Raw genomic sequence first — 21,951 nt, forward strand, 5'->3', positions numbered from 1 at the left:
GCTGTTCTTTTCCCGTGTTTTTCCTTGCATGATGGTCCGCGAACAAGTGACCGGTGAATGAAACGGCGCCACGAATGAAACGAGAGAGCACATTGCCTCTTGGGCAACGATATGAACATAAATTGGAACGATCACAGAATGTGCATGTCACGATGGTACACAACCTTTGCATGGCGTTGGTGGCTTGGATGTATGGTGGATTGGATGGGTGTTCAGATAGGCCAGGCGAAAGACGACGGTTGAGTCCCTACCTACTGTAGTTCACCAGAGCCGTATGCCGCACATACGAGGGTATTGTCTGTGTCTGTGTCCGTCACTAGCCTTCCACTGCCCATATGCTTGTCTGTCTTGTCAGGTGGCACTCCCCGGTTTGTGGACATATCTGACCACCCCCTGATATCGTCGGAGGATGGAGTGATGGGGAGGAAGCAGCACAGCGAGCGAGTCTGCCTCGAACGACTCCTGACAGACAACACCCCGTACTGCCCTTCCGTCCGCTCCATACAGTAAGTGCGTTTTCCTCGGAGATCCCTAAGGGAGGCGACACACATGCCTGCGGTCCCACATTACCCGCATCTCGCGTCTATGTACATATGCTCGCGCTCCCGTGAGAAAGGATAAACGCCATGCTCGGTACATGCGTGTATATGCACCGAGCACAATTTGAATTTGTCCAATCGCCGTGGTTGTTGGTGGCTACCTTTGGACGCTACGTCTCTGCCTTGTCTCAAGTGACTCTTCCAGACGCGCGCACAAGAGGTAGATGATGCACGTCATGACATTATTTCACGGGCAACCGAGTGCGGAATTTGGCAAGTGTTGCCCCTAGAAGGTCTGGAAGTCGCGGGTAAGCGCTGGTGGAGGCGGCGAGGCGGACACAGGCAGTGTTTTGTTGGGGGGGATTCTCCCTAATGACTGCGGACACGGCACAGCCCCGCTCAGCCACAAGCCTACTTCGTACCTGGCCTAGTGAACACTAGCCTTTAGTCCAGGCGCCTCGCTTAAATGCCTTTAACTGATCACGCCCGGCGCTGGGCCAATGACAGGCTGTGTAACTTTTGACGCAACGCTCGTAGCCGTTCACGGCAGAAATGCCAGAATCCAGAATGGAGTGCAATCAAAAACTGTTATTGTGTGAGGAACTGCTTCTCACCCGACTCATTACAGCCCCTCGAGGCTGTTTCAGGGCAGACTCTCCGGCTGGCTGTCGGAGGAGACCATGGGGGAATGGCAAAAGCACGTTACTCTCGAATTATATATAAAATGAAGAAGGATGAAACAGCTGCAGTAAGTAGTAGTAGACAATCGAACGAGCAAAGTTCACTCTTGACTCTTCACTCTCCTACTCGTTTCACGTGGCCTGCGCCTGCGTCACCCAGTGACTCTCCCTTTACGTCACGATCAGAGACAAAGAAAACAGAAGCAGAAAACAAAACACCATGGCAACCCCCATCCTTCTCTCCCGTGACTCTTTCCACACCACCCACAACAAGATGGACCACCTTCTTCGCCGGTTCAGCTCCAAAAAGTCCTCGATGACCAGCAGAGGGAGTCCATCCACTGTGTATTCCAGACAGTCAACACCAGCCCCTTCCCCCTCGACGGCTGCTTCTACCCCAAGACCGACTGCATCACCCATCGCTCGGGCCAGAAACAACAACAGCAACAACACCAACCCCTTTCCCACCACGATTCCCACGCGTCGTCCGCCAGCCGCTGAGCCACCCCCTCCTTACTCTCCTCGCTCAGATTCCAATACCAACACCAACGTACCTTATTCGCCAGCTGACCTGTCCACTCCCATGCAAGTCGCGGATGACTCGCCCTACGCCTTCCTGCGCACTTTCGACACCATCTTCCTGATCGATGACTCCGGTTCCATGGCCGGCCGCTCGTGGCGAGAGACCTCTGCAGCATTGGCCGCAATTGCCCCGATCTGCACGGCCCACGACCCGGACGGTATCGACGTCTACTTCCTGAATCACCGCAACCCACACACCGCGGGCGGCCTAGGTGGGTACACCAATATCACCACTACGGCGACGGTGCAGAGCCTGTTCCAAAACGTGCGACCCCTCGGAGGAACACCCACCGGGACGCGCCTCAACCAGATCCTCAAGCCCTACCTCTCGGAACTGTCCGACTCGCTCGAGCGACAGTCCCGCAATAGCAACGAGGCCGAGGCCCCAGTGAAGCCGCTCAACATCATCGTCATCACCGACGGCGTGCCCTCGGACGACGTCGAGAGCGTCATCGTCCACGCCGCCCGCAAGCTCGACGCCCTGTCCGCCGAGCCTTGGCAGGTGGGCATTCAATTCTTCCAGGTCGGCCGCGAGCCCGAGGCCCGGGACATGCTCTGCGAACTGGACGACACGTTGAGCGCTGAATACCACATCCGGGACATGGTCGACACGGTGCCCTGGAGCGGCGAGGACGGTGAAGATCAAGGCCTCACCGCCCAGGGGCTGTTGAAGGTGTGCTTGGGCAGCGTGGTCAGACGGTGGGATCGGCGCCATGTGTAAGCAAGGCAGCAAGACAAAACAAAAGTGATTTTACTCATCCTGGATCAATGAAGGGGTGGGTGGGTGGAGGGATGGATGGAAGGAAGGTTTTTTGTATATTTATGATTCTCAGAGAGGGAGTTCCTCCTGACCTTGCACCTCCTTGAGTGTGCGCCTGTAATACTTACCAGTAACTAGCATCCTCGTATGCCTCCGGCATTCAACGACTTCCACCCACCAGCTTATCATGATAGAAAATCAGATAGACGAAATGCATGCATTGCATTGCTCGAGACTAATTAATGTTTTTCTTTACCTCTTCCTTCCTTTCTTTCTTCTGTGTCTCCTCTTGCCAGTGACCCTGGCCCAGATAGATAGATAGAATATTAGCCCACCACCACTCTCTGGACGCCCCCCTTATTCAGTCTCCCCGGCCAGATGAAAAGTACTGAACGAGGTAATTACTTACAGATAGCGGAGTGTGCCGTATTCCGTATTCCCTGACTGGCCGATGAACGAGCCGGATTGTACTGTATGTATATATGTGTCCCGCCCCGTGCATGACAGAAAATGCCAATGAAATCGCGCGTTATGTACCTCGGCGAATCATGTCCGAGTACATGTATACATACTCTATGTACTGTACATGTTTCAGGCCCGCCCGCCCGCCCCCCTCTCCCTTGACTAACAGTGCGAGTACTGAATGACCATTGACTATATAGGTATAATAGGTGGCTTACTTACTTCAATCCCAGCAAGACGAACGTAGGCCGGAACTTGAACACCAATCCTTACATCAAGGAAGGAAGATAGGTTAGATACATACATACTAATACTACTGTATGTAAGACGATTCGGCAGTCTCGTAACAATAACACCTCTTGTTCTCTACTGTGTATGTACACAGGGAGCGACGACGAGGACGGAGCAATTGGATTTAGTTACGTGGACTCAGGCTCCGTACAACATTAATGTCATGCAATTCAATGGTTGGGTGGGTGTGGATATTGCACACAACAATAAATACAGCACAAGTTGTTTGACGCCTCCTCCTTCCCTTCAAGTCCCTCCGGCTTGAAAGGACTAATCATGTAATCGCAACTCACTTGCCATTTACTTGCTCTGTTCTTCCCATCACGATCACTTTTATGTGTGTGTGTGTGTGTGTGTGCTCTTGAACCATCGAACCAAATTTGACCCCCACGCCATGTCCCGCGGCGGTATTAGTAGCGGTAGCATCGATTCATCCATACGCCCCTTCCTTGCCGCTGCTGATGCCACAGTTACCCCCCTCCTTGGCAAAAGAGATCAGGAACAGTATTAATAATACTGTCGTATTCGTCATGGGACGGTGAGCACTCGAGAGAGTGGAATTCAATTATGGCGGATCCAGTCAGAGCAATAGCACATATTTCTGCGCGGAACATCGACACCGACGGGTCTTGCTTGCATGTCTCTCTGCAGAAAGAGACAGTGTGTTTTGAACTTGGTCTTTGACGACCCTCCACAGTCATCGGCCACCTTCTCAGTAAGTTACCAAACTCACGTGTCCATCGCCTAAAGCTGCACACGCCAGCAACATGCGGTGCGGATGATATGCCGTCGCCACTATTGGAGCCTGATGCCCCCTGCCCGCAAGACTGCCGCCCACAACATGCGCCATCCGACTGCTTGAGGGTTCAAAGGTCCCCAATGTGTCCCCGTTCGTATTGAACGATTTCACTTCGTGTTTGTCGGTGCCCACAGCAAAAACCGGAGCGTGTTCATGGACGGAGAGACTGCGGAGCAGGGTCGTCGAACCTCCTGCCAGCAGGGATGCTGCGGAGCTGGTACTCCCAAGATTGCTCGCACCATCTCGGCCATGTTCGAGCTTCAAGGGCGAAGGAGTCGACGATGTCGCATTCAACGTCAGAACGGACTTGTCATTCCGCAGATCCCACAGCTTCACCTCACCATTCCGGCTTCCAGAAATCAGTTCCCGCACGCCACCACGTTGCATGTGAATATTCGTTATCCACTGTCGATGCTCGCGCCAGAGCCTGACCATCGCAGTCCGAGGATTGAGCCGCTGGTCGAAGACGCGGATCACCCCGTCTCCAAACCCTGCGATGAAGATCTGTCCTGCCACCTGGTCGCTAGTCAGGCTGGTGACGCAGCTAGAGCTGCGTGCCGGAATGTCCCCGACGCAAAGCTCCGTCGCGGCGTTCCACACTTTGATAACTTTGACGTCCCCTGCCACGAGCGCTTTGCCCTGCCCTTGTTGCCAGTCAAAGACCAGCCCGGCATTCTTGTTGCTCGGGATCAGCTCCGTCAAGGCTCTGAATGCAGTGATCACCTTGACGTCCGTAGAACTTTGATAGTTCCGATAGACCTTGAGTACCCCGTCGGAACTACCCACCATCAAAAGAGGCTGATCATCCTCATTCAAGAACTTGGCGTCATTGATTCGGCTTCCTGTGGGATTTCCATTGCTGAATCGACTCAGTTGTTCGTTGTTCTGAAAATCCCAAACAGTGACCGTGTCTTTGTCGTCGGTGACGGCAAGGTGGTTGTCAAATTGATGGAACGTCAGCTTCATGGGCTGACTTTGGTTGTTGAGAAACCCTTCGTAGCGAGTCCATTTGGAGCTCCCCGCGACGCTTTTCAGGGGCTGATTGTCGGCGATGATCTTTTCGTTGCGGTTGCGCCGCCAAAGCCTCGAATTGTAGTCGGCAGAGCCGGGCTCGTCCGGGTCATTGGGTCTCATTTGCGGTTCGCGGAAGTATTCGGTGGACCAGTCTAGCAAAGAACTCTGAAGTGGAAAGCCAGGTCGCTTACCCAGGTCTAGAGGAACGAAACCCGCCGAGGTAGGCAGAACGGCAGAGTGATACGTTCCGGGGGTGTTTCTCGCATCAGATGTTTCCGGGGGACGGCTCCACTCAGGTGGGAGGCGACTTCTAGGAGTGTTCACAGGTTGAACCAGTTCTCTCGTTTTGGTGGGAGATGTTTGAGGACTGTTTTCCTTGGAAGAGGCTGACGGGTTAGGAGAGCCCGTACCAAAGGCGAGGTTGCGGAGCGAGCTGCCTGCCCTCTTCAGACTGAGCGACAGGTAGCTCTGCTGCTTCGCCAATGTCGGAGGAGGAGTGCCGGGCTGTTTGTCGACCAGCCTGAGTGAGTCCCGGGATGGAACTTTCTTGACCTGGGACTCTTCCTGTTTCGCGAACCGCAGCAGGTCATCAGTGACCGCCATAGCCTCCTGATTCATGGGCGTATTGAGCAATGTCTCATGCACGTGATCTACAATGATCGAGGCATTCCGCGCAATTTCTGGATGTGGGTCGGCCGACAAGATCAAGATCTGAATCCAAATCGAGCCATAAATTGTGTTTGCAGAGACGGGCATGCACTTGGAAGAGTCGCCACTTCCAAAGCCGCTCGACTGGGACTGCTTGTACGGATGTCTGTCTCTCTCATCCACGAGTTGCTCTAACGCAGCCACGACAAACTTGTTCTGGTAGCGCTTCACAAAATGGGACAGAAAGACAACCAGCTCTTTCCTCACCAACGTGCTGCCATCCGCTGTCATGAAAAGGACCGAAGAGGCAATGCCTTCCTCGATCTGGGACACCTGATCAGTGAGGTCTGGAATGCCGAGGAAGTTGGTTAGAGCATGGAGCATGGCGGCTCGAACTTCGGGAACGGGATCAAGTGACAGTTCACAGAGTCTGGCGTGAGCCATGCAACGGATACCCATCCATTTCGCATCCGCATACTCGCACCACAGCATGCTGAGACACAAACAAGACCATTGCCGGAGCAAGGGATTTTCAGGCTCAGCCATGTTGAGCAAACAGGCATTGAAAAGCTCGGGCAACAGGCAGACTGTCTGCCCCGGAGGATATCTCTTGCAGAACGTGGCGACTATGAATGCACACATGGCTCGATGCTCGCTGGCATTGCCGACCGGGATGTCCGACCGCGGATTCATGATGGAAATAAAATAGTGAATGCCGTTGTCTTTGAGCAAATCGTTCTGCACCGTGTAGTCGACCGCCATGATTCGCGCCCAGATGAAGACCATCACCGGCTTGAGCTCTAACGAGGCTGCTTGGAGAAGCTTCACTACATAAGGGAAGATTCCAATGCTCAAAGCTAGATGAACGGCCCACGGTCCGAGATCCAGGAATTTGCTGAGCAGAATCAAAGCGCGCAGTCGGTGCACTTGGCTGAGGAGAACTTGCAGAACGATCGGCAACTGGTCCGGCGCACGATCTTTGGTAGGGCCCGAGCTGAGATACACCTCGAAAGCTGTAAGCTGCTCCGAGAAGAATGTCGAGTGTTGGTATTCATAGACTCGTTTCCCTTCTTCGGCTTCACGGAGCATGGGAAGCTGCGCCAACACCATCTCCATGGCCAGGTCCCAACTTTGCCAGAGAGGATGTCGGTGTGTCTCTGGCAAGGGTGGCGACGATATAGGGTGGCAATGATTTGCCCTCATTATACGTTCACTCAATAAGAAATTGCGAAACAGTGCTGCAACCATAAGATCTTGACGGAAAAGCTTCTTGAACAAATGTCGTGGCAGGATATTCCAAGCGATCGTGTCAGTGATGGCTGTAAAGATCCAGTTGAGCTCTCCCAAAGGGCTTCGTCTGTCCTGTAACCTGCCGGGAACAGGTATTTTTCCATCTTCAATGGCAGGTCCGTTGGGGAGTGGATTTTGCAACACAAAGTATCTCAGGGCAATATCTATCGGCGTCGTCAAGCAACACGTGAACAGATCAGCGGGCAGATCTGGATTGGTGGGCAACATCTCAGTTCTCCCACAAGCCGCCAACTGGATGCAATCTCCATAGTTCTGGACAGGGGCGTTCGGATCTCGTTTCTTGAGCTCCTCGGCTTCCTTTTCATGCTTGGCCAGAAACGTGTCGAAGTTGTAGACAATATTTCCAGCGTGAGAGACATCATAGACAAACAAACTGGGCCCTCCCAGCCACGCCTGCAGGTCGTAAAGCCCCACCGGGATATACTGAGTGTAGTTCTTGTTGAAGACCCAAATTTCTCCCGAGGGAGTAGGCAGCGGCACGCCGTGGCCGTTGTAGTGAAAAAGCACCCTCTCATCCTTCGCATTACGACGCAAGGAAATGCAAAACCGTTTCGTTTCGTCAATTGAGGGATCGAGGTACTGCTTGTATCTTGTCCGCAGACTTAGGGACTCGTACTGCTCCTGCAGGCGTTTACCGATTTGCTCCATCGTCTTGGTCGTCCCTCCACTACTTCCCGTCGGGTCGACCCAGGCTTCGAGCTTTGCCGTGGGATTCGTCTTGATCACATCAGGAGGGTCCACACCGATGTTGAGACAGATGGCCAAGGCTGCAGAAACGGTCTTCATACGATCTTTCATGCGCCAGTCCACGCTGGGAAACTGTTTGGATTCCTCCGACAACGAACCATTGCTTTCATGGCGCTTTTCCGTGTAGTACATGTAAAATGTCGAGTGTAACAGTGACAGGTATTCGTTCGACGTGTACTCATCATCCCAGCCATGCCGAATGTGCGCCTGCTTATCTTCTCCGGTGGCTTTCGTCGGCGCAAGTCCCTCTTTGCGCCGTGGTCCAAGGTCGCTCTTGGTACGCTGTAGTAAGGCACTGGGTCTCGCTGTCAAGTAGTCTTCCGCCTCTTGAGGTATTATTCTTGGTGTGGACTGCCCGTTTTGCTGTCCTCGACTGGGGGTACTGAGCAGCGACGACTGTTTGAGGACGGAGCTCGAGGGAAAGCGGACCCCATCTTCGAGCATATCGTGAGGTGTAGACTGGTCCCCTTCTTGAGTTGCAGGTCTGCGGCGGTTCACGTCAAGACGCCCCAACCCGCCAGACACTGGGCCATTGTGAGAAGCCATGGTCTCCGCAACGAGTGTATTTAGAACCGGTTGGCGCATGTCCAACGAATCATGGCACTTGGGCACTTGGAGCCCTCATATCACAGTGAGAAGCTTCTCAGGGCGTCGAAACATCGGTAAGATCGACCGCTTGACAAAAATGGCGGTGATTTGAGAGAGATGGCAGCTCACGGGAGAGAACAGACTGGTCGTTCAAGGTCGTCCCTTGAGAATTGCCGACCGGTCTGGGATTCGTGGTAGTTTCGTAGTTTCGTGATTGGATACAGATGGTAACGCGTGCTTAGAGTCATGTGAATTCGGCGCATTCCAAAGAGTAGACCATGCCTGGTGACCACATAGACGCCTGACCAGAAAACCTGCCTCGTGCAAGATGCGGGGAGGCGTAAGTGCCCCAGCCTTGCAGAACCAGCGAGTCACGGTCACGTGAGTATCTCGCAGCCTTACATGTCGGCCTTCACTGCAGCTCTCATCTCTAAACTCGTCCGACATATACGAGATGGGTGCGCCTGCTGATCCTGGTCGCATGTAGTTATTTATTTGACATCCATTCATCTACTTGGGGATCCTTCCTGCCAAACCCCCGTAAAACCACATTCCAGCTCTGACCCCGTATCTAACAGTTCTGCGCTTAACGACCTGGCAATTATAAAACTACATTGAGCTCCTAGCCAGTAGACAGCTCCATGAAACGTGTTTCATCACTGTCATCCGCATATTGGGCTCCCAGAAGGCACAACAACTCCAATAAGACTGTAAAAACAAAGGTCGAGGTTGTGTACACACATTCCCAAACCCTTTCGTTAATGGCACATTGAACATGAATGAACATGGATCAGGATTCCATCAAACGACTGCCGACGTTTCTCTTGTTCCATTTTCCTCCTCTTCGAGTCGTCGTCTCCAGTTGGCGAGATTATCACTCAGCTCTGCCCCATGGCTCTCGGTTGTAGGGGTCCTCTCTGAGTCGAAAGTTGTGCTGAGCCGATAATTGTTCCTGCTCGTACTCTCCCATTGAGACCGGAGCGTCTCAAGTTCGGAAGCCAGGTTGTCCAGTGCGATAGACCCTCGTTCGTCCGGAGACAAGGCGTCATCGTTGACCGAGACATCGGTTAGCGTCGAGGTGCTTTCCTCTCGGTTGTGCCCGGCCACATTGATCCCAGGGGCCACCGGCTGTAATTGCGATTGCCGTCGGTAGTTTCCCACAGACTGTCCCACTTGATCAAGGAGCATTGTCACACGGCTTTCTGCCTCTTCCGCCTGTTTTTCGAGCATGGAATTTTCCGACTTGAGCTGTTCCAGTTCCGTGCTCAGTCTCTGCGCGGTTTGAGAGAGTTCCGCATAGCTGGCTTTCTGCCGATCCCTTTCTGCCTGTATGGTTGCAAGATCCGACTTCAGCGAAGTAATGTTCGCTTCAAGCTGAGCAATTTGCTCGTTCGTCTGCGTCTTCATCTCATCAATGGAAGATTGGAGTTGCCTCCGTTCGTCGTCCCAGGCCGAAGTGTCTGCCGCTGTGCCGGAAGCCGCACTCGTGCTTCGAGCAGTCTCCAATTCGCCCGTCAGCTGAGCGTTCTGGGATTTGTATTTGGTGAGCTCCTCCTTCATCTTCTTCAACATCTTCTCAGTGCCCTTGACGTAGTGTACAGCAGACTGATAATCGTTTTCAAGCTGCTCCAGCTTCTCCTTGTAGGTGCTGTCAGCCTCTTGCATACGAGCCTCGAATTGACTCTTTGTCTCTTCGTGGGCTTTGATACTGGCTTGTAACTGCTGGTCAAGTTCTCGGAGCCGAGCTTGCTCCGGTGTGCCAAAACGAGAGCTGGGAGAGTGATCAAATATGGGCGACCGTCTCACGTCGGAAACGTTCATGCCGCGCTCACCCAACAGATCCTTGAGTGCACTGTGTTGGACCGCGAGTGCACTGGCGTCTCGTTGATGCATTTCGAGGTTAGATCGTAGTTCTCGAATCTCCGCTTGATAGTTTTGTGTATCTCGCAAAGCTGTCTGCAATTGTCGCCGAATCTGGAGCGCCTCGCGACTGGACTGCTCTTGGTACGCCTCCAGCCCGGCAATCCGCTCTTCGGCATTGCGAAGCTTCTGTGCAGCCTTATCCGCAGCTTCCTGATTGCGCTTGGCCAAATTCGAAGCTTGCTCCGCGGATTCGCGAAGAGCTGCCATCTTCTGCTCGGCCACAGCGTCTTGTTGAGAGCCGGTGTCGGAAGATGACAGCTTGGCTAGACCGGCGAGAAGGGCCTCGCGATGAGTCGCAGCTTCTCTGGCGTGAGTCTCAGCCAACTCTTCGGCATCATGCAGCCGCTTCGTGACGGATTCTAGTTCCGTGGTCCTGTCCTCATGCTCGGCTCTCAGTTGAGATAGCTTTCTCTCAGCAACTTCTCTTTGACTGCGTTCTTCCTCAATTTGGCGTTCGTAAAGGCTTACTTTGCTAGTTGATGCGGCAACGGCGGCTTCCAAAGCTGCCATGGAGGCAGTATGACTCGCTAGCCGAGACGCTGCGTCCTCGTGTGTCTTCGCCAAGCTGTCGTGATCGATCCGCAGTGTCCGCAACTCTTCTTCAACTTCAGCTCTGCGGCCTGCCTCGGCTCGAGCTAAGCTCTGAGCCTCGTGTAGTTCCGCGCGTAGACCTTCAAGTTCTGCCGGATTTCGATTCTTGCTCAGCTCATCGTAGCGGAGCTGCAGGGCGTCCATAGACTCTTCTGCTAACTCTCGAGCTTTTCTCTCAGAAGCAAGCTCGTTGTTCAAAGAATCAAGTTTAGCTTTGTGCTCAGACTGTGCAGCGAGAGCCAATGCGAGGCGGCGTGTAAGGTCCGTGAAACGTTCCTGCTCATCGGGTTCACGCGTCGCGTCCGGCTGAGGCGTACTGCGCTGGCTTCCGCCATGAGCCGCAAGCTTGGCTCTTGCGTATGCGGCTTCTGTGACGGCGGCGTCGCGCTGATGTTCGACCTCGGCGATTCGTCTTGCCATGGATGAGGCTTGTGACTCCATAGCCTCTTGCATCTTGACAATCTCGGTCCTCATCATCATGAATGCTTCCATGAGCGGCCGATCGTCATCCGCAACTTGGCTGACGGCACGATCGTCGAAAGTAGGGCTGGAGGAGGTGCCAGGGTGGTAGCCTTGCTTACGAGCCAGGGCCAATTCCGAGGCATACCAGGCGTTCGTCTTTTTCGCGGTTTCCAGCTCCTTCAGTAGCGCCTCTTGATGGGCATTCATCTTGGGAGATTTGGGCTCATCGCCTGGCATGCTACGTAAGCTTCGATTATCACCTTGTGGTTCCCCATGATGTCTGCCCGATGACGAGCGTCCCAACAACCCGTCCTCGGTGCTATCAATGGAGCTCTGGGCTCTTTGGGATCTTAGTGATCGTTGTCTGGCAACCCCGCTACCCATGAGAGGAGCTGCTTCACCTGCTTCCATGGCTTTTGCTTTTGACTCTGTCCGTTGAGTTGGAGTCCTGCGGCCAAAAGTGCTCGGACTGCCTTCCCGGCTAGGTCTGATATTCTCTTTTTGAACATCTCTCACTGCCGGAGGTTGTATCACCCCATCTGGAGGTGCGGTTCGAACTCCATCAGGACCAGCTGCAGCACCCCTTGTGTCGAGTGGAGGGCCATTGTACCTCGCCTTCGGCCCGTTCGGCGCATTTGGAGGAGAATGGACACCATTTGCACGTGGTGTTGGCGCTTGTCCTTGAGGTGGAGGTCCAGCCGGCGCCTGTCCCATGGAGGCCCGTGGTAGTCGTGACTGTGCGTTGTTTTGGGCGGCGGGGTCTGGCCGTTGGACCGGACCACCTGAGAACTGTTCGCGAGTTGCATTCTGACTCCTTGCCCCTTCTCGAGATGTTGAGCGGATGGGCATCACAGACCTGGCTTCCGTGCTTGGTCGTCTAGTTGGGCTGCTGGGCTGCCTCGAATCTGCAGGCTGGCCGGTGGCTGGTGCATCGTTTGGATACCTAATCTTTGCGGTGTCTAGTACGTAAACCATACTGAGCTCTGCAGGATCTCGGGGCGCGGAACTGGGCTCCCCAGCGAGAACGATGATCTTGTCGCGGTACGCTGTCATACTGTGACCAGACCTAGGTGAAGGCGACGGGCCCATGTTCTGAAAGGTGTACCATCGCTTTGATGAGATGCGGAAGGCCGCCAGATCACCAAGATCTGTGCCTTCTTCAGTCCTACCGCCAAAAATATACATGACGTCGTTGACCAAAGCGGCGGAGTGGCCTTCACGGGGCGCAGGAATATATCCAATGCAGTCTTGCTGCGTCCAGACATTGGCGACGGGACTGTAGGTCCAGACGTCGTTGAACCATTGAGTGCCATTGGTGCCTCCAAATCTATAATCGCATTGATTAGACAAAATCCCACCGACCATTGGGGGTCACTTACAGGAATAACTGGTCGTTATAGCTGACAATGGTGTGATTCGTTCTTGCAGCAGGCACTTTCGCGGTCGGGCCGACAATGTCGTCGCCCGTGTTCTGCAGCAGAAACTCCCACTGGTTTTGGGGGTTTTGTAAAGCGTTCAGATCGAAGGCTATTAAGTCATTGAAGAAGTAACCCTCAACCTGACCGCCAAATATGTATATTTTGGAGCCCAGGATATTGAGGGTATGGCCATACCGCCCAGAAGGCCTTGGACCCGGAGGCGATGCCCGGGACCACTGTCGAGAAGCTGGAGGATATGAGCAAGGCCCACTCACAGAGGAACGCGATATCAGTCCACTTACAAGTATTAAGCAGGTACAAAGTGTCGTCAAGCACGTCGTTATCATCCATCTTGGTATCACCACCAAAGACGATGAAAGCATTGCCAACCAGCAAACTTGCGTGTCCGACGCGGGGGCCGGGTCCTTCGGACACTGTTGCGATGGGATAACAGGAGAGATTTCCACCGCCAGACTCGACCATCCACAAGTCGCCTCGGACCATGGAACCATTGATGAGGCCTCCCATGATATAAATGTCACCATCTTTTGAGGCAATCGCGTTCACGGCCGCACCGTAGCGAGGGAAAGGATTGGACTGCGGAGTAGGGAAATTCAACCGCCGCTGCGACCAGGGATACAGGGCAGCATTGGGAACTTGAGTCGGCTGTGAAGCCGTTGAGGGTCGTGTCTGCAGAAGAACCATTGTCAGTGTTGCCATTCAATCCCCATACCAGACAAGTGTTGACGAACCCCAGATTCTGATTCTGATCTTTCGCGCCGCGGGTAAGCGGGACCACCGACCAAGGTCGAGTTCATTGAACTGATGGATCCATTCGGATTGGAAGAGGGATTAGAATTAGGAGGAGGGGATTGCGTTGATCTCTCGCCTGTGCTATCTATTGAACCGTTCGGGCCCGAAGAGGCAGGGGTGGGAGTGCCGTCGGAGGTATGAATATTTCGACTGGCAGGGGGTAAGCCCGACGCGGGCGGCGCGTTCCTCCTGCTTTTGAAGAGAAACGCCATTGTTCGTGGTGTCGCAGTGTTGAGACTCGGGAGGCAGGGCCAGATGAGACACGGTATATTAGATGCGCAGGACTTGCGCGGAGCGAATCATCCACCTCATTCAAGCACAATCCATCATCTCGGCAGACACCGAGGGGCGGCCAGAAAGGACGGGAACCGTATTCGAGGACCGCGGCCGCGACAAGGTCGATGGGTTTTGCCAGGTGGTCGATGTGCTCTCTGCCAGATGCAGTTCTGGCTGCCAAGGGTAGGCTTATGCAGGCACCGGAAGCCCCCCAATTAATTCCAACGCGATCCAAGCTGGTGGACGCGCTCGTGCAGAAGAAGTCAGTGCGGGAAAAAATCGCCAATCCGAGGCAAGGGCCCAGTACCACACGGACAAGTGACAAGGAGAAACAGAAGCGACAGGAACAGAACTGGTGATGATGATGGCGACGAGGAAGAATATGGGCTCAGGAGAATAATTATTTCGGTCGAACAAGAGCAGTGTCGCCCACTGCGCAGCCCTGGCACCGGCCGATCGAGAGACTACTGGGCAGTTTGGCACCCACGGCACCCTTGGAGGGATTGAGGGCCCCCCGGGATGCTCCAACTTCCCAATCCCGGGCACCAAGCCATGTTTCAGGAGGCTGGTTAGAGTCTAGCCCCGAGATGCTCACCGCTAACCGGCTCCTCTTCCATGCGTCTCTGGCGCCCATGAGGCCCTAAACAAGCAGCTCAAAAATATGTTCCCCCCTTATTATGCATTTGATCTTCTGCTAGGTCTCCATCCTATGGCTGCAGCCTCAACGTTGACGCCGTGGCAGGGAAAGACAAACGCCACACTTCCCTTGTTCGTGGTGTTCGCCGCCACCCATCATGATGCTATCTCAGCCGCAAGTTTGCGGCTAGTGAGGCTCTCTGCGTTCTTGTGCCTTGGTTGAGGAGAACTTCCTTTCTGGTAAGGTTTCCGGGGCTGACGATTGCGGCACGTGATTGTCGATCGGCCTTTACCAGGATGATTGGAGGACTCGTTTACCACCTTGACGACATCCATCGCCTTGAACAAGCCCTCCAAACGATATATGTCTGACCATAGACAAATCATCACGACGAATCACTGCTTGGTACCGGCTGCCAGCCAACATTTGTGTGCATCCTTTACAAAACTTACCTGACTCACCGGACTCCTGCTGGTCACCTGGACTCTTATCAGTCGGAGTCGAGATCATTGCATATCCAGTTTCACCAGCGCTGTCCCAGATCAAACTGATGCCGGATACGACGTTGCCAAACCTCCAGCCCTTCCTGGTAATCTAAACAGTGCTCTTGGGCGGCGCTCTGGTCTTGGGGACAGAACAAAATAGTTTAGACACGCTACGCTCTAGAGGGGTATTTCGCAGAGTGGAGTGATAAGTCTTTCAAATACGAAACCCCCAAACTCTGACATATCCCGGAAGTCCGAGGTTCCACAAGAAAGGAGAAGTGTATAGCCTTGTCCACCTCCCCCACCAGCCTCGCGACACAAAAGGAGTCAGAATTGAAACCAAAGGAACGAGTATCAACACCGCCAGAATGGCAGATGACGCCCCAACCCAACCTGAATCCTCTGCCGAGGTCGACCTCAAAACCTTTGTTGCGCAGATGCCCAAAGCGGAGCTGCACGTTCACCTCGAAGGGTGCCTCACACCTGTTCTTGCCCGCGCCCTCGCAGCACGGAACAACCTGCCTGTTCCGCCGTCTCTCGCCCACATAGAACCGTCTCACCCGGAGGCGGGCTACGCGTTCAATGACCTCTCCTCCTTCCTGCAGATATACTACCCAAACATGGCCGTCCTGATCACGGCAGAGGACTTCTCCGACCTGGCCCTGAGCTACCTCCGCATCGCGCACTCCCAGAACGTAAAGCACGTCGAACTGTTCTTCGATCCGCAAGCCCACACGTCGCGTGGCGTGCCCTTTCCGACCGTGGTCCGCGGCTACCGACACGGGATCGTCACCGCACAGCGGACGCTGGGGATCTCCGCGAGTCTGATCATGTGTTTCCTCCGCGACCACAGTGCGGAGTACGCCATGTCGACCCTCATGGAGTCGCTCCCGTTCAAGGACAGCATCATCGGCGTCGGCCTGGACAGCGACGAACGGGACAACCCTCCCAGCAAATTCGCGTCCGTCTTCCAGCGTGCCTCCCGCGAGGGCTATCTGCTCACTATGCACTGCGACATTGATCAGCCCAACACCCTGACGCATATTGGACAGGCGATCAACGAGATCCAAGTGGACAGGATAGATCACGGCACGAACATCATTGACGCTCCAGGACTGGTCGACACGATCAAGACCCGCGGCATCGGACTGACTTGCTGTCCAATCTCCAACTCCGTTGTCACTGCTGATTTCAAAGGGCGAGAAATTCTCAACCTCCTGCGACAGGGCGTCAAGGTCACCATCAACAGTGATGACCCAGCCTATTTCCGCGGTTATGTGAATGAGAATATGTTAAAGATAGCCGAGGGGACCGATGTGACGAAGAAGGAGTTGATTCAACTCCAAAGAAATGCGTTCATGATCAGCTGGATCTCGAGTTGGCGGAGGAATCATTTCTTACAGATGTTGGACGAGTATGAGAGAAAGATGTTAGGCAATGTAGAGGGAGAAGCTCTGGTAAACGGAGTTTGATGACTGCTGACCTAATCTGTAACCGCCCGAAGGCAGCAAGTGACATGGCCAAAGGGTATCTTTACGCTAATAAACATAGAAGTCAACATCGGCATTTGCGTGAGTTCCTGCTCTGGTCTTTTTCACAGCCACTAATCCGACATTTTCGTGGTAAATTCGACCTCGCCAAAGAACGTCGCCCGCAGCTGCACACTTGCTGCAATCTCGAGAATAAACTCTTGAAGAATGATGGCATTGGTCAATATATGGCTGAGACTGACCTGGTTCCTCGAGCCCAACGACCAGGCATCTGGACCGCTTGGAGTTGCAGTTCCGGATGCGCCACTCGCGTCCAACAAGACGGGACGTTTATCACCAACAGGGCTTGATGTCTGCTTGCGGCCTGCATGTACGGGTAGGGATTCAGAAGCCTCTTCCGGTGCCTTGAAATTGAAGAGCGCAACTTGTGTCTTCAGAAGCGGCATTGATGGCGGTGGCACCAAAGATGGCGGCTGCTGAGCTGATTCCTCGCTTTCCTCGTATTGTGTTGGGACTGATTGTCGAAGGGGCGAATGACCGACTGTGTGCTCAGTGGTGCCGGCCCGACGCGTTTCTGACTTGGACAAAGCAGTGTCGATGGACCCAAAGTCCTTCGTCGCTATCTTCCGCCCTCGCGGAGTTATCGGTGGTGACTGAGACTTTCCAGCAGAAGGCGAGACGCTTCTGGTGCCTGAATCAGTCTCCCTATGCTGCCATGAGGAAGTCCTTGGATTCTGAGCAGCGGTGAGCGGGTCATCCTCTGACAGTTCCAGTCTTCTTCGAAAGATAAGCTCATCCCATTCAGGGAATTGCGAACGCCATTGGCGTACTTGCTCAATAAGTTCGCCAACAATGAAGGTGACGTTGGTTGTAGAGCAGTCTTCACTATTCGTGTCCTTCCCTGAGCGCAGGAGCCACCCCTGCAGGTTCATATGCTCACAGGCAGCCAAAGCCATGACAGCCTCAGTCAGATAAAGGTTCGTAACTGTGTCATTCGCAAAAAAGTTTCGAAGTAGCGTGAGTAGAGCTTCGAAGAGCTTGCACTCTTGGGCAATGGACAAGTCTTGTTCGTCCGTTCCCTCCACGTCCGCTAGGTTCATACGCAAGCAGCTGTGCTGCTCCAGGAGAATCTGCTCGTCTAGCAAGGCTGCCTGATATGACTCGTCCATCTCGGAACTGTTGGCTATCGCAGCAGCATAATCAAACAATTTGAGCAAGGAGCTGTTCAGCCGTTCAACCCCGTGTTGGCCTGGAGACGCAGACGTGGGTTCAAGCTTGAAGAGACTGGTGAGAACGTGGCTGTGATGGTTCTGAATGATGACTGATAAGAGCTTGAGACAAGCATTGACAGTTTCCGAGTGTCGTGATCTGAGGCTCATTACCATCAAGTCGAGGAGATTGAAAAGATTTGGAGAAGGGCTGTCGGCGACTTCTGCAAGGGCTCTCAAGTGATCAATAGACTTTCGTCTACTAACAGACATCCTCTGTCTTCGATGGCTTCTTTCTGTAGGCCCACGGGGCATACTCGGTGACGCCAGAAGGTAACGTAAGATGCGGTCCACAAGCTGATCGTGGTCAAGAGCAAGGAGGATACGGGATAGGTGGGTTATGACCGCGGCGGTAGAGCCACCCTCGACATCCGATGACTCCAAGAGCGATGGATAAAGGAGCTGTTGGACAAAAAGAACCTGGAAATGGTCGAGCAAAGTATCACTGACTTCCGCTGACTTGCAGTGGTTCAAGGTATCCTGCCAGAACGCCAGATAGGTGAAGAAGGCCTTCATGTCCTGCCGAAAGACTTGCGGTACCGCAGTGAGTGACGCAGGTGGTTCTGAGCAATCCGAGAGGCAGACAATAGGAGGTGCGGCGACTTGGCCACCAAGGGGAGTCGACTGTCTGCTGAGCCTGCTGTATAGGGCACCCAGACCACTAGCCATCTGGGGTGCCAGATCACTCTCGAGCATCCATGTTTCCAATGGCTTAAATTTGGAGGCGGTTTCCGTCAGGTATAACAACGCTGTGCGAGCAAAGTCGCCCACCGGCCCGTCGTGATGGACATACTGCACCAGCACATGAAACAATGGGAATTGACTTCTCCTAGAGTCGTCTGCCGCATTGCGTCCACGTGTTGGCTCTCGGTCCGGATAGAACCAAGCTGGAAGAATGTCTGGGTCGAGCCGAATCTTGGTAGCGATCTCGAATAGCAATTCCACCAGGTCTGTCTCCAGACGTTCTTCGACGATAAGCCTTCCTCCTATTGTAGCAAAGCATACTAGGTCCAACAAAGACCTCGTGAACAGCTTGCTGTCCAGCAACCCTTCGGCCTCGCCATTAATGAGGATATGGAAGAGTTGTGCAGAGGACTTGATGATATCGGCATTGGCAGAGGAAACGGCGAGCTTCGTGATTATGATGTACACCTGGTTCGAGGCGACATAGCGGAGGCAGGAGTGCGGTGCGGCTCTGCGCGACTCATCGTGGAGAATGCTCTCGAGGCGTTGGAGGAGTTTGACAGTGTAGCTCAATGCGGCTTCGTCATCGCGCTCGACGCTGCCGCTGCGCCAGGTGTGCTTCACAGCGTCAATGAGACCAAGTTCGTTGAGAGGAGGGGCGCACTCACTGTCAAGGCATTGCAGATGCTCTTGCAAGATGCAAGGCGCTCAGCTGGTGTATTTGTCCTTTGTTTTGTTTGGTACGAGCCAGTACCGGCAATCAGGCGAGTGAGCTAGCCAGCCATCTTGATGTTAGACCGCTCAATTTCTCGCAATGCACGCGTGTTGGGTAAGCAACTCACGATATCCATGCCTTTTGCCTCATTTTGAAACGAACATTGGGATAACAGGTATGTCTGATGGTGATGTCGAAGCAAGAAGCCAGATGAAGAAATGGATTTGAATCAGCAAATGTCGGAGGCGTCCCTGTGACTAACTAGCCCAATGTTTTTGTCGTGCCTCCCTCGCTGAGACCAGCAGCCGCTCTTTCTGCTGGGTTCCTCGATGGATAAAGGACTACCTTCCCCTACTGTCCTTGTGCTCTCCTCCTCTGCCACAGCGTTCCTCAATTACTAGACTCCATTGTACCACTATTGAGTCAGCCCGGCGCGAAAGCAGCGGCATTTAACATCGGATTATTATATCAGAGAATCTTGGTTGTATTTCCACCGCCATGGAGGGCCCTTCAAGTCTGAAAGGCCCAGGTGTAACCTTCAAGTCATCCACAACACCTGCAGTTCGAGCACTTGGGCAAGAATCCGGCAAAGAGGAGGAACTCGACAGGATACACGCCCAACCGGGACCCTTTGACTCCCACGGTGTCATCAAACCATCCAAAACGCACACGGGATTCTTCTCTGAGCACGGCCACTCCCTCTCTCACGTCCGACCCATTACCAAGCATCCTGGTTCATCGGTCACAACATTCTTCAGTGGTTTATTCACCACGATCATCGGCATATCGACGCTCGGTGCCAGTATTACCTTCTCCTATGTCTTGTCCAATAACACCTCCACCCCACGAGCAGGAAAGCCAGTCTTCAGGGTGGAACAGATACAAGAGTTCCTGGCCATCAGCTGGCTCTTATTCCTTCTTGCGTTGACTATAGCCTCACTTGGCTCGACTATCTTGACCTTCTTCAAAGACCATTGGATTGCAGACTGGGACGGGCTGAACGGGAAAACTTCGCAACAGAGTGTTCAGAGGTACGCTATGGTTGCTGCTGGACTGATGGGCGGTCTCATTATCGGTGCGTTCGTGTTGCTGTGCCTGGTGGTTGTTGCATACACCGCTGTGGTCGGCTGGATTGCCTTGGGGTTTACCAGCCTTGTTGGAGTTATCATCTTTCTGGCACTGATGAATCAAGCTCCGTGGCCGTGGCGGAATAACACGCCGTCTCCGAGCCGAAGACATCGCAGCGCAGGTGGCCACGACGAACGTGATACCGAGGAAGGACCTTGATGGGTGGGTCAAGAAAGATGTGTTGTGCGATACGTGATCGTGAAGTTTTGGCGGACAGGTATACCTGTCTTCACGCAGCAGTCTTTCTCTCCACAGCTGCAGCTCCGGCAAAATAACCAGCTTGTTAAGGTCGTCTTCATAATCATACAAAACTCTTCATAGCTCATCGACCGAGTGGTTTCACATCAGTCACTTTCATCATCAGTCTCCACTTTCCGCTTCTTGCCTCCCTTCCCCTTGCCTTTGGGTTTGATATCTTCTTCGCTGTCTTCACTCTTAGCCTCCGACTTGGCCCTGCCTTTCTTCGAGCCTTCATCGGGGATGGCCTGACAGATCTCGTTCAAAAAGTCGAACTGCCCGTCTTTCATCAGCGCGGCCTTGAGATGCTGTGCTGTAACTCGTTTCGAATTATTTGCTCTGGCTTCGGCCGCGCCCTTGGAGACAAGAGTGATCATGAACAGCTCCAGCGCTTTGGCTATGTAAGGGTTAGAATAACGGAGGGGGCTGCGGAGAATAGATCCCAGAACTCACAAACTGCCGTGGGTGTGGCTTGGGCAACTTTGCCGACATCTTCGTCTGCTTGCATGATACGCTTGATGCGTGCAACAGGGAATTTGGTCCTCACATCGATCCCGAATGCAGGGTCTGCCGTGGCGACGGGCATGACTGGTTGTACAGGTTGGACTTGCTCTACCTTGGGCTGGATAACGTTCCTTGTTGCTGCATTTAGGTTGTATTCTTGTTCCAGCGCCTCGGCGGCTTTTTGTTGCCGGGTTCGAGGCATGTCTCCGTAAGGGGAGACGGGAACAGCCGACTGTGATGGCTGGCTCTGGCCTGTGCTCTGACGAGGCTCAAACGCAGATTGAGAGTAGTAGGACGATGGCGGACTACTATATGCCTGACCCGACTGTTGAAATTGACCAGGTGGACAAGGTTGAGTGGGAGTCTGGCCTGGCAAGCTCGGCGTGCGGAAAGTTTGAGAAGAAAAGTGGGCTTGAGAGCTTTGTGGTTGAGGGCGTGAGCCAAAATACGACGTCGACGGGGTGGTGGATGTCGCTGTTGACGGGGAAAAAAAGGGCGAGGCGTCGTAGCTGCCTCGTGGAGTGTATGAATAACCCGAAGAGAAATTGGGATCTGGTGTGTGGTAGCTTGGGATTCGGGTTAGCCTGGGCAGTGGGGCGTTTGCAAAGGTGAAGCCTGATAAATCTGGACTGGAAGGACGGTAGGATGACTCGGAGTTGGAGTTGTCGTGTTCTTCATTCATTGCTCGGCGAATGAAGGGTGCAGCTGGATGGTGGTGCAGAAATCCCGGGGTAATATTTGGTCAGTACCTCGTACTAGTAGTATTGGTGACGGTGAAGTGGAGCGTGTGCAATGGGCAACAAGTCATTTTGAATGGGCAACAGGGTCTGGGTGATTCAGACCGCGCCGACCTCCATTGTTGACGCTGGGAATGACAGGGAGGGAGGAATATGTGAAGG

General features: G+C 53.7%; 7 protein-coding genes across 7 annotated transcripts; 3 read left to right on the forward strand and 4 right to left on the reverse strand.

Annotated features, from left to right (window-relative positions):
• Positions 1-1,439: 1,439 nt before the first annotated feature.
• AYL99_09347 (hypothetical protein) lies at positions 1,440-2,522 on the forward strand (the record flags this gene model as incomplete). The annotated part of the gene is made up of 1 exon (XM_018840854.1): positions 1,440-2,522. The coding sequence occupies one exon, from the start codon at positions 1,440-1,442 to the stop codon at positions 2,520-2,522; it is 1,083 nt and encodes a 360-aa protein (XP_018689535.1).
• A 1,504-nt stretch (positions 2,523-4,026) lies between these two features.
• AYL99_09348 (hypothetical protein) lies at positions 4,027-8,379 on the reverse strand (the record flags this gene model as incomplete). Its single annotated transcript, XM_018840855.1, has 1 exon — positions 4,027-8,379. One exon carries the CDS (start codon positions 8,377-8,379, stop codon positions 4,027-4,029), a length of 4,353 nt encoding a protein of 1,450 aa, XP_018689536.1.
• Positions 8,380-9,222: 843 nt separating this feature from the next.
• Positions 9,223-13,840, reverse strand: AYL99_09349 (hypothetical protein; the record flags this gene model as incomplete). The annotated part of the gene is made up of 4 exons (XM_018840856.1): positions 9,223-12,724; positions 12,777-13,062; positions 13,118-13,505; positions 13,568-13,840. The coding sequence occupies 4 exons, from the start codon at positions 13,838-13,840 to the stop codon at positions 9,223-9,225; spliced, it is 4,449 nt and encodes a 1,482-aa protein (XP_018689537.1).
• A 1,554-nt stretch (positions 13,841-15,394) lies between these two features.
• On the forward strand, positions 15,395-16,498 carry AYL99_09350 (adenosine deaminase; the record flags this gene model as incomplete). The annotated part of the gene is made up of 1 exon (XM_018840857.1): positions 15,395-16,498. One exon carries the CDS (start codon positions 15,395-15,397, stop codon positions 16,496-16,498), a length of 1,104 nt encoding a protein of 367 aa, XP_018689538.1.
• A 131-nt stretch (positions 16,499-16,629) lies between these two features.
• On the reverse strand, positions 16,630-19,319 carry AYL99_09351 (hypothetical protein; the record flags this gene model as incomplete). Its single annotated transcript, XM_018840858.1, has 3 exons — positions 16,630-19,086; positions 19,137-19,241; positions 19,311-19,319. 3 exons carry the CDS (start codon positions 19,317-19,319, stop codon positions 16,630-16,632), a joined length of 2,571 nt encoding a protein of 856 aa, XP_018689539.1.
• A 362-nt stretch (positions 19,320-19,681) lies between these two features.
• On the forward strand, positions 19,682-20,470 carry AYL99_09352 (hypothetical protein; the record flags this gene model as incomplete). The annotated part of the gene is made up of 1 exon (XM_018840859.1): positions 19,682-20,470. One exon carries the CDS (start codon positions 19,682-19,684, stop codon positions 20,468-20,470), a length of 789 nt encoding a protein of 262 aa, XP_018689540.1.
• Positions 20,471-20,655: 185 nt separating this feature from the next.
• On the reverse strand, positions 20,656-21,254 carry AYL99_09353 (hypothetical protein; the record flags this gene model as incomplete). The annotated part of the gene is made up of 2 exons (XM_018840860.1): positions 20,656-20,945; positions 21,002-21,254. 2 exons carry the CDS (start codon positions 21,252-21,254, stop codon positions 20,656-20,658), a joined length of 543 nt encoding a protein of 180 aa, XP_018689541.1.
• Positions 21,255-21,951: the final 697 nt, after the last annotated feature.

Source organism: Fonsecaea erecta, assembly GCF_001651985.1.
Source record: "Fonsecaea erecta strain CBS 125763 chromosome Unknown Scaff9, whole genome shotgun sequence".
Taxonomy (NCBI): domain Eukaryota; kingdom Fungi; phylum Ascomycota; class Eurotiomycetes; order Chaetothyriales; family Herpotrichiellaceae; genus Fonsecaea; species Fonsecaea erecta.